The following is a 12,506-nucleotide window of genomic DNA, read 5'->3' on the forward strand; positions in this document are numbered from 1 at the left end:
TGGTCAGAAGGCTACACTATATTGTCCAGGAGCTCAGCACCGATTGGCCAGGAGGCTGCCCTTCATTGGTGAGGAGCTCAGCACTGATTGGTCAGAAGGTTGCCCTTCATTGGTGAGGAGCTCAGCACTGATTGGTCAGAAGGTTGCCCTTCACTGTTCAGGAGCTCAGCACTAATTGGCCAGGAGGCTGCCCTTCATTGTTCAGGAGCTCAGCACTGATTGGCCAGGAGGCTGCCCTTCACTGTTCAGGAGCTCAGCACTAATTGGCCAGGAGGCTGCCCTTCATTGTTCAGGAGCTCAGCACTGATTGGCCAGGAGGCTGCCCCTCATTGTTCAGGAGCTTAGCACTGATTGGTCAGAAGGCTACACTATATTGTCCAGGAGCTCAGCCAGGAGGCTGCCCTTCATTGGTGAGGAGTTCAGCACTGATTGGTCAGAAGGTTGCCCTTCACTGTTCAGGAGCTCAGCACTAATTGGCCAGGAGGCTGCCCTTCATTGTTCAGGAGCTCAGCACTGATTGGCCAGGAGGCTGCCCTTCATTGGTGAGGAGCTCAGCACTGATTGGTCAGGAGGCTGCCCTTAATTGTTCAGGAGCTCAGCACTGATTGGTCAGGAGGCTGCCCTTCATTGGTGAGGAGCTCAGCACTGATTGGTCAGGAGGCTGCCCTTAATTGTTCAGGAGCTCAGCACTGATTGGTCAGGAGGCTGCCCTTCATTGTTCAGGAGCTCAGCACTGATTGGTCAGCAGGCTGCCCCTCATTGTTCAGGAGCTCAGCACTGATTGGTCAGATGGCTGCCCTTCATTGAAAAAAAGGTCGAAGCTGATTTGTTCCAGAGTTGTTTATGACCTGTAATCCTGAACTTAACTGGCCCTGTTGCCGGTCAGGCATACAGAATAAGCTGTCAAGATGATGTGTACCTGTAAAAGTGATCCACCAAGGTTAGATCAAAGTAAGTTTAAAGTTAGCTGGCTAAGCACGAACTGCATCCCAAGACAGATCTCTGGATGAGGACTGTTGTTTGTTTTTGTTGGGATGTATTACTTACTGAATAAATAATGGAAATGGAAAGGCTGGTAATCAGGAACCGGAGGAGAAACTCATGTGTTTCTGCACAAGGTCACCGGCCTGGGTTGGGGGGGTGTTTCGCTCTGCTGTAATGTACACCCTGTCAACACACACACACACACACACACACACACACACACACACACACACACACTCATTACTGAGAAGAAAAGGCCAGTAATAGAGATACGCTGTTTTGTCCTGATATAAATTAAAAAATCCAGAATATGTAATACAAAATGAATAAATACCAAATATTCCTCCTGCACATACAAGCACACACAACTGCTTTGGGGGCAGTCGTGGGATGGAGGTTAGAGAACCAGTCCTGGGACCGGAAGGTTGCCGGGGTGATCCCCTGAGCCGACATAACAAAGGTGCCCTTGAGCAAGACACCTAACCTCCAACTGCTCCCCGGGTGCTGCGGATAGGGCTGCCCAACGCTCCAGCCGAATATGCCTACTGCCCCCTAGTGTGTGTGTGTGCTCACTAGTGTGTATGTGGTGTTTCACTGCACGGATGGGTTAAATGCAGAGGTTAAATTTCCCCTTTGTGGGACTAATAGGGGTCATTTAATCTTAATCTTAACGAGAAGCTACAATCTCTCTCTCACACACACACACACACACACACACATTTGCCCGGTGAAAAAAACAGTTAAAAACTAAACATTCAGCAAATGCCCTTCTCTCTGAATATATTCATTGTAAAACATATATTTTAATGTAATTACATGGGAAAGCTAAAAAGCTAGAATTCTACTTAATTGTGTTTGCGTAGTTTTGCCAGACTTTTATGAGTTTACCAGAGTTTATGTTTTCATTTGTGTGCAGGTTGATGTTATAAAGCAATTATTAATCTTGCTAATTTTGAAAATACTTTCAAAAATGATTTAGTGAAGAACAAAATGTGTTCAGGCTCATTCCTCCTCGTACTGCAGTTACTAATGACCTGTTCATATTGCTGCAGTTTTACGTGCAACTTGACCTTTACAGCGATAGATGACCGAACACTGCAGGCTGTAGAGCCCAGTGCGCTGCCCGGTTCGAGGGTGAGAAAGTGCAGATTCCCGAAAGGTTTAAACGCAGCACTAAAACAGTTGATCAACGATGGAACCGTCGCTCTGACTTACTCATACAGTGAGAGCTGAACACACCGCGGTCAAGTTCCCTCCCTCCCTCACTCATTCATCCACTCCCTCACTCATTCATCCACTCCCTCCACTACTCCATCACTCCCTCACTCATTCAGTCTCTCTCTCCATTACTCCATCACTCCCTCACTCATTCATCCACTCCCTCCATTACTCCATCACTGCCTCACTCATTCACTCCCTCCCTTCATTACTCCATCACTCCCTCACTCATCCACTTCCTCCATTACTCCATCGCTCCCTCATTCACTCCCTCCCTCACTCATTCATCCACTCCCTCCATTACTCCATCACTCCCTCACTCATTCACTCCCTTCATTACTCCATCACTGCCTCTCTCATTCACTCCCTCCCTTCATTACTCCATCACTCCCTCACTCATTCACTCCCTCCCTTCATTACTCCATCACTGCCTCACTCATTCACTCCCTCCATTACTCCATCGCTCCCTCATTCACCCCCTCCCTCACTCATTCATCCACTCCCTCCATTACTCCATCACTGCCTCACTCATTCACTCCCTCCCTTCATTACTCCATCACTGCCTCACTCATTCACTCCCTCCATTACTCCATCACTGCCTCACTCATTCACTCCCTCCATTACTCCATCACTCCCTCACTCATTCACTCCCTCATTATTCATTAACTCCCTCACTCATTCACTCCCTCCCTCCATTACTCCATCACTCCCTCACTCATTCACTCCCTCCCTCCATTACTCCATCACTCCCTCACTCATTCACTCCCTCCTTCCATTACTCCATCACTCCCTCATTATTCACTCCCTCATTATTCACTCTCTCCATCATTCACTCCCTCATAATCCAATCACTCCCTCACTCATTCACTCCCTCATCATTCAACCGCTCCCTCACTCATTCACTCCCTATTCAATCAATCCCTCACTCATTCACTCCCTCATTATTCATTAACTCCCTCACTCATTCACTCCCTCATTATTCAATCACTGCCTCCATCATTCATTCACTCCTTCACTCATTCATCTCATCCATCATTCATTCACTCCCTCCATCATTCATACACTCCTTCACTCATTCAGCCATTCGTCCCTTTAATTCTTTACACGTTCAGGCCTTTTACTCATTTACTGTCTCAGTCATCCCGCTACACATTCACTCATTCACTGACAAGTGTTCATTCGTTTGTTTACTCATTCATTCACTCACTCTCTCATTTGTCCTCTCGCTCTCTCCTTCTCTCTCACTCTTGCTGACTCAGTTTTTCTTTTCTCCTCAGGTGCTGTAACTCAGCTCCTGAGGCACTTTTCATTTTCACAAACAAATAATGCGAAACCCCCCAAACACTCCAGCTCGCAGATTTCAAAGGCAAATAACCAGCCGCGCTCTCCATCAGCGTCGAGCGGAACGGCGTCTGAATCAGCACTGCTCAAACACGGCACGCCAATGTCATCTAGCACCGAGAGAACGAGAGCGTACTCGATAAACTCCCACCCTCCGTCCTCAGCGACGCTGACGGCCAGCCAGATCAGCCGCAGACGCGCTCAGTGACCTCAGCCGATTATTATCGCTGCGCCCTCTGTGTAGCAGAACTCCAGCGGAAGTCATTTGGTGTCAGACGGTGGTGTGACGGGCAGTGGGGGACGGGAATTTGTACACAATCCCACACCATCATCACACACCACTGTACACTGTCCAAGAAATGGTCCATCAGTTCAATATAAAAACCGTGGTCTCAGCAGCTGAGCTACATTTATTAACTCACATATTTCAGAAGGAATTCTTCATTCAAGGCACGTATTTAGGTTGAATACAACTAGTTAATGAAGTAATTTTATTAGATTCCTAATAAATTTTATAAATTACTAATAAATTAAAGATGATGTATTTTTTACAGTAGATATTAGTAAATCAATTCTAATAAAGTTAAAAGATTTAGTAATATGTGTGTGTGTGTCTGTGTGTGTGTGTGTGTGTGTGTGTGTGATATATATATATATATATATATATATATATATATATATATAAATAAAGCTTAACATTACAGTTAATACAGTTAATAAGTACTAACAAAGTCAATAAGTTAGCATTAATGAAGTTAACAAGCATTAATGATGTTAATAGGTCAGCATTCATAAAGTTAATAAGCCTTAATAAAGTTAATAAGTCAGAATTATTAAATTAATACGTATTAGCAAAGTTAATCATTTAGCAGTAATAAGATAATAGTTAATAATAAGTTGGAATTAATTAAGAAGTATCAGCAAAAAAATAGCATTAATACAGTTTATAAGTATTAGTCGATATAGTAACATCAATCAAGATAACATTCAAATATATTCAGTAAGTATTAATTTAATACGCTGGCATTAATAAAGTTAAGCCCTAAGAGTTGCTGCTCCAGTGTATGTTCACCAGACTAACAGCTGTTTATAATGTCAGTAGCGATTTACAATGTTAATAAATGAATAATAGAGTTAATACGTTTATATTAGTACATTTATTTTTATTAGTACCTTTGTTTTTATTTAAGATTTCTTAGCGCGCAGTGCAGGAAATCTGCGTCGATCTAATCTGCACACAGCTCTGTTTACAGCAGTGGCGTCGAGTCCCTGATGAGCCACAGCACCACACAGTTTAGCGTGTTCCCCAATTAAGTACACCTGAAACAGCTTAACAGCTAATTAGTGAGCACCTTATGAGCTCTGTCAGGTGTGTAGGAGGAGGAAATCACTCGTATCTGTACTGCGGTGGCTCTGCAGGAGCTCGCTTCCACCCCGAGCGTCGAGATTCACATGTTTTTGGGCAACTTTGCCTAAATAGTTCACAAAATCCGTTACGTCTTCCAGTCGAGTTCTGGCACAGAGGCGTTTTCGTCAGGTGCACTCGAGACACGCTCGTCATACCTGTGGGATCTGGTCAGTAATGACTTTAGTCATGTTTGTGATGTTGCATGCTTATGAAACTGGACATATATTTGGTCAGTTCTTTAAAAAAAAAGAGATTCTTATTATTATATAATTATTATTATATAATAATAGAGACCCTTATTAGTCCCACAACGGGGAAATTTCACCTCCACATTTAACCCATCCGTGTAGTGAAGCACCACATACACACTAGTGAACACACACACACTAGGGGGCAGTGAGCACACTTGCCCGGAGCGGTGGGCAGCCCAATCCGCAGCGCCCGGGGAGCAGTTGGGGGTTAGGTGTCTTGCTCAAGGACACCTCAGTCATGGACTGTCGGCTCTGGGGATCGAACCAGCGACCTTCCGGTCACAGGGCTGGTTCCCTGACCTCCAGCCCACGACTGCCCCCTAGTTAGTTCCTAAGTCAGCTTAGTACCCTTAGCTGATGAGCTAGTCATGTTTATGAAGCTGGACGTATATTCAGTTAATTAATAGCTTTGCTAGATTTGCACTCTTCGCTGTTCTCAGGAGCTTCAAAGTGATTCGAGGACTCACTCGTGGGCGCCCTCTGCTGTTCAGCAGTCCTGTTTTTGATATAACGGGGGAAATAGGAAGCGGCCAGGCTCCTCTTAAACCGGCTCTGGTTGATGTCTGCGTGCCGTTAGCCTAGCCTACGGCAGATATCCGAACGAATAGGGATCTAAGCATCTGGTGGTTAGGCAGTGTTTAGCTACACGCTTAAAAATGGTTCTTCAAGAGTACTTTAGTAAACACAGTGGCTCTGTTTAGAACTTTGAGTCCTATATAGAACCAATAACATGCCTAAATGCCTCTTTGCATGGGGAAATTGGTCTTCGGAAATATGAATAATGTTGTACATGGTTCTATATGGAATTTTGTTGAAAATGGTTCTGTATAGTACCAACATGGTTCTACTTTTGTTTCAATGTTAAAGCTTTTATACATGCTTAAAAGAGATGGTTCTTCAAGGGTTCTTTTGTAAAGAAAATAGTTCTATATAGAGCCATGAATACTCAAAGAACCCTTTGCATGCTTGTTTTTGCATCGTGAAAGGGTTCCTTAGATTGATGTAAAATGTGCTGTACATGGTTCTATATAGAACCTTTTTAACACTGAAAAAAAGCTTGACATAACAACGTAACAACAGCAAAACACGTAACAATGGCACAAGCCTTTTGATGCTATATAGAACCCTTTTTAAAAAGGTCCCATATAGAACCATCAATCTGAAGAACCATTTCATGATGCAGAGGGTTCTCTGAATATGTATGGTTCTAGATTGAACCATTTTCTTTACTAAAGAGCCCTTGAAGAAACATATTTTTTAAGAGTGTACAACGGCAGAACCCTTTTGTTGGTGGATAGAACCGTTTTTGAAAAAGGTTCTATATCGAACCATATACCGCACAGTCTCCATCAATCTGAAGAACCTTTTCACAATGCGAAGAGTGTTCATGGTACTATTGAGAACCATTTTCTTTACTAAAGAACCCTTGAAGAAGCATCTTTTTTAAGAGTGTACAACAGCAGAACCCTAAATAGAACCCTTTTAAAAATAGCGAAATATAGAACCATGTACAAGACATTTTAAATCAGTCTGAAGAACCATTTCAGCATGCAGAGAACCGTGTTTTTCAAAGAACTCATAGTTCTAAATAGAACCATTCCCTTTTCAGCCTTTTTTACATGCGTAATTATATTAGCCTAACATATCACTGCTGTCGGAACAAAACCTCGTATCTCCAACATGGGAACTTTACAGGAGAAGGAAAAAACCTACTTCACTTATAATGTAAGTCAATGGAACCAGACGTCTTTCCAAGTCATTTTGTGCCATTTCTTTAGGCCCCTTCATCATGAAATTTGCACACAATATAAAAGATAAAAGCCCCTTTCAAATTACGTCAAAAACTGAAAAAGGATGAAAAAATGGAGATACGAGGTTTTCTTCTGACAACAGCGATATGTGTGACCTGCCTTTAGACCAGCCGTAGCTTTATTTCACACCATACCTTATAAACCCTCTCAACTGTAGCTCACTAGACTAACAGCTAACGTCCCAGCTTGACGGGCAGCCCAGCGCATGTGGGCCAGGTGAGCATCCTGAGGCGATGACCCCGGGACAGCCCTGCTCTGATGAGCCACAGCAGTAGATTAAAAAGACACGGGAAGATCAGAGTGAACGGAGGGTCCTACGTGACTCGGGTTATCTCCCATTGTGTCTGCTCACCGCCGTCTCACTGCGCGTCACTGTGGAAGTGAAGTGATGAGGGGTGCAGAGAGGACACGACTCACAGATTCACCACAGGACCAAAGCTTTGCCTTCTTTTGAAAATTTCTCAGTGATCTTCACTGTTGCTTTTCACTGAAGTGCATATCAGAACCCCTTTGGCCTGAAGGTGGTTTAACCCTGGAGTTCATGAACGATAAGCTTTAGTGTGTAATTAGCCTGGGATTTTAAAGGGTTAAACACTTGAAAGGGTGGAGTGCCGGTGAGTGCTGACAACATAGCGAGGGGATCACAGGGGTGGAGTTTGGCTTATGTCTGTTTAATTCATCGTATTTGTTGTTTCTAGTTTCATTTTTTGTTTGCACACGATGTCTGCACGTTCGCACTTTGTTCCTTGTTGCACCGTGATGTTCCTGGAGGAACGCAATTGCACTCCACTGTGTACCTGTGCATAGATGGAATGACAATAAAAGCCTCTTGTATCTCCAGAATGGTAACTTTACAGGAGAAGGAAAAAACCTAGTCAGCTTTTAATGGAAGTCAATGGAACCAGAATTTTTGCAAGGTCATTTTGGGCCATTTCTTTTGGTCCGTTAATCATGAAGTTTACACACAATGTAAAGGACAGTAGGTATTTTCAAATTCTGTTAAAAACTGAAAAACGACAAAAATGGAGATACAAGGTTTTAGTCTGGCAGCAGTGATTTACATATATATTTTGACGGGAAAGAAAGCTGGTTAGGTTTTAAAATGGTCAGTTAATGTAGTTTGACAGTGAAAACATCGCCCTTTTCATCGTTAATGTTTCACCTGGTTTGGACGAGGTCCCTCAGTGGAGCCGTGCATTCTAACAGCGTATTTAGGCAGAAATCTGTATCTGACTTATGAAACTACTGAACATGTGAGCACTACGGAGCATGTATAGGAGTATTTTTATTGAAGCCGTCTTTGCGGAGAGGCTTTATATTCACCCCCATTGCTCACTAGCAGCTCAACGCAGGGTCTCAACACTTCATGACTCCTAGTCTGGTAAGAAAGTTATGCCGAAAACTTTTATTAGACTGCATTGGTTAAACATATTCAAGCTCTGCCAGTAGAACGTCCGCTGGAGGACCTGCAGAAAAGGGCCGCAACATTATGCAGCGCTAGGTGTCCCCAAACTTCTGAAGGGCAGTGCACTTGTGAGCTTGTGAGTGTTTATAACTCTTGTAGAATTACTGTGTCTATAGTTTGGTTTACATCTCTCTCTCTCTCTCTCTCTCTCTCTCTCTCTCTCTCTCTCACTGCAGGGTCCGGCTGGTTTGAAAGGAGGCGAGGGTCCTCAGGGTCCTCCCGGCCCTGTTGTAAGTACACAGCTGCTATGGTTTTGTGTCACTAATGTGAAACGCTTCTTTCCCCAAAAGCAACATTCAGTATTTAGGAGTTTGAGGTTGCATCGGTGGGTGGGGCTGAGAAATGGTTCTCTAACACCATTAGGGCTTTAGAGGATGAGTGTGTGTGTGTGTGTGTGTGTGTGTGTGTGTGTGTGTGTGTGTGTGTGTGTGTGCCGCTCAGAGGAGCACACACACCCGGGAAATCAGAGCACGATGCGAAATCAAATTCTATCTGAAAGAGAAATGCTGTTTTGAGCATTGTTTCATAACAGTGCCTGCAGTTCCAGCCGTTCTTCACTAGAGGGCACTTTTCAGCCTGTAAAATAATAGAAAGCATCCAAATTACACACTATATTTTTTTTAAAGATAAATTCATGGTGCTGGTTCATAATTACTGACTCTTCACTTCTTTACAGCATAGCTGCCAAGTTAGATTTTTGACGTGACGGGCACTGAAGTAAGGGAACGTCTTCAAGGCTTTCTTGGACTAAAAAGACATTCTGCTCTTAACAGATTCGTTTCTCTTTTTAAGAGGAGCCGATAAGTATTGTCAGGCCATAATTGCTCTTTTTAAGGGCCTGACAGGCCAACGCCAGATTAGAACGGATGGCTGAAGTGTCATTGAGAAGACTTTCAAATTCAGCCGTGTCAGCTAGATAATGGAAGCATTTGCATTTGTATGAAGATGCTCGGGTCTATAAATTAAACTTTAGAGATAGAGAGAGAGAGAGAGGCGCGGCAGAGGGAGGGGAAGCGCAGGAAAGAGAAGAAAATGAGAGTAATTAATGATAGGGTGACATGGCTGACTCGCTTTTCTTAAATAATTGATCGTTAGATCTATGGCACAAGCATGGCTTGATCGTTTACTTCTGCCATCCGGTCTGCTGGCGGCTAAAGTGCAACTGCTGAGTCACCCTGCCTCAGTTAGGGTGGGTGAACAATACACCACATCAGTATGCATTAAACACAGCACAAGCACCCAGGACGGCTGTGGATATTCCACCTAATAGGATATACGAACGTATTAATACAAAATCAAAGGCAATAAAATAATAAATAAGTTGCAGATTTTCTTTTAATGTTTAAATAGGTGTTTACTTGTGTGGTAGCTGCGAATGCCGACTGGTGAGGCATCACATTTATCACGGTTACTTGCTTGAGTTGATCACTTTTATTTACGCCTTTGACAGCCACTTGACCGCAATTCCCCTTTGATGAACTCGGAAAATCCTCAAGGACAATTTATAATGCTTGAAATATTCATATAATATAAAGATGATTCATATATTCAGCAGATCATTTTAACAGTTCAGATCGGTTTAACAGAGTGATGCCCTAGAAGTACCACTTTTGGTTCTGTGAAGAACCGTGGTTTGAAATAGAGATTTATGAACGTCAAGAATCTTTTAAAGGCTTCGAAAACCTTCATGTACGATTGAGGATTTTGACACTTTCAAGGTTCTTTCACTCACTTTCGCTCACATATCTTACTTACAACAATAGTTCTATCCACTGAAAGGTACCTTAGAGAACCAGAAGTTTTTCTTTCATGGTATCACTCAAAGAACCCTTTCTGGCACCTTTATTTGTAAGAATGTTCTTGTGGAGTCCCACAGGGTCCAGTTTTAGGGCCTTTTCTTTTTCTTTTTTTTTTCTCTGTACGTTACCTCCAGGTTTATTTTTACCTGAGAGTGAAAGGTAAACATGTACGTTGTAAATTTGTTATTGTTCTGTAGGCCATCTAGTAGTGTGTTAAATCACACACACACACACACACACACACACACACACACACACACACACACACACACACATAAAATAGAAATTGAAAGTGAAACAGTCTTTTCTGTTCTTGCTTTTTATTCATAACAACATAAACATTTATATTTTTCATATTATTATATTGTTCATTCAAAGATGTAGACATTGAATTACAGCAATCTTTGAAATGCCCATCCTTGAAAACCTGAAGGAAGCTGCCCAAGCTGTCCAGCCAATCCCTCTGGACGTAAAAAGAGCAGTGAAGAGTGAGACTGAAGTTGACAGTTCAGAGCCATCTCTCATTTCTAGCTTTGATTAAAGCTGTCTGTTGCCCATCCCTGCTTGTATTTTGATTAAGGTTGCCTGTCTCGGGCTGTCTGGTATAGATGGCCAATGTGAGTCCAAGTAATACCAAGGCTAGTATCCTGATACTGGTACTAGGGCTTTACAATATAGACAAAATTCCATGTTTTGATACCAATGTTAGACTCACACAAGACAAAATTCCATATTGTGTTGCTGATTTTAGGCAGCACAATATAAATGAAATCCCATTGTGCAATACAAATACATTGCAGTACCAGTACTAGGGCTGCATGCTACAGACAAAAAACATGTCGCTGTTGTCGGAACAAAACCTCGTATCTCCAAAATGGTAACTTTATAGGAGAAGGGAAAAACATACTCTACTTTAAATGTAAATCAGTGGAATCAGACTTTTTACCAAGTAATTTTGGGTCATTTTATTTGGTGCGTTCATCATGAAATTTACAACATAAAGGGCAACAGGAAATTTCCAATTCTGTCAAGAACTGAAAAACGGAAATGGAGATACGAGGTTTTGTTCCGACAGCAGCGATATTGTGATACTGTCACTAGGGCTGCACAAAATTGATAAAATTCCATATTGCAGTGCAATTGTTAGGGCTGCATGAGATAGACAAAATTCCATAACGGGATACAAATACTAGGCCTCAACAATATAGGCAAAAGTCATACCAATACCAATAGTAGGGCTGTACAATATAGACAAAATTCAGTATTGTAATACTGTCCCTAGGGCTGCATGATATTGATCAAATTTCATATTGCAATGCAAATAGTAGGACTTTACAATAGTGGTAAAACTCCCTATCACAATTCCAGTGCGACTGGACTATATAGACACACTTCCTTATTGTGATGTCAACACTAGGGCTACATGATATAGACAAAATTCCATTCCAAATTCCAAAATTACATATTCAGATTATTGGATACAGAGAGGGCTGCATGATATAGACACAATTCCAAAATTCCATTCAAATTCCAAAATTACATATTCAGATTATTGGATACAGATAGTAGGGCTGCATGATAAAGACAAAATTCCATATTGTGATATCGATACTAAGGCTGGATGGTATGGACAATATTCCATATTGTGATATCGATACTAGGGCTGGATGATATAGACAAAATTCCACAATTCCATTCCAAATTCCAAAATTACATATTCAGATTATTGGATACAGATAGTAGGGCTGCATGATATAGACAAAATTCCATATTGTGATAACAATACTAGGGATGGATGATATAGACAAAATTCCACAATTCCATTCCAAATTCCAAAATTACATATTCAGATTATTGGATACAGATAGTAGGGCTGCATGATATAGACAAAATTCCATATTGTGATATCGATACTAGGGCTGGATGATATGGACAATATTCCATATTGCGATACAGATATTAGGAATGCACAATATAGACAGAATTACTTATTGCGATACTGTTACGACAGATACATAATATATTCAAATCTATACATTCCTATGTCATTACAAGGGCAGAACAGTGTAGATGAAATTCCATATTGTAAAACTGATACAAGGGCTGTACGATGTAAAGAACATCCCATATTGCGATAATAGGGCTATCCGGCATGGACAAAAAGTGATATATTCATATATTCAGAAAAAAAATCATAGATTATATTGCTTCCTTTTTTAGCGTTAGATA

The 12,506-nt window shown here is 41.9% G+C and overlaps 1 protein-coding gene across 4 annotated transcripts in view; it reads left to right on the forward strand.

The window, feature by feature from the left end:
- The window catches only part of col11a1a (collagen, type XI, alpha 1a), a 192,442-nt gene that overhangs the window by 129,705 nt on the left and 50,231 nt on the right, over window positions 1–12,506 (forward strand). For all 4 annotated transcript variants that reach the window (XM_037537327.1, XM_037537324.1, XM_037537326.1 and 1 more), the window contains one exon: window positions 8,655–8,708. In XM_037537327.1, coding sequence (XP_037393224.1) covers window positions 8,655–8,708 — 54 coding nt within the window. The remainder of the gene's footprint in view (window positions 1–8,654; window positions 8,709–12,506) is intronic.

The sequence above is a fragment of the Pygocentrus nattereri genome, chromosome 3 (genome assembly GCF_015220715.1).
Source record: "Pygocentrus nattereri isolate fPygNat1 chromosome 3, fPygNat1.pri, whole genome shotgun sequence".
Lineage (NCBI taxonomy): Eukaryota > Metazoa > Chordata > Actinopteri > Characiformes > Serrasalmidae > Pygocentrus > Pygocentrus nattereri.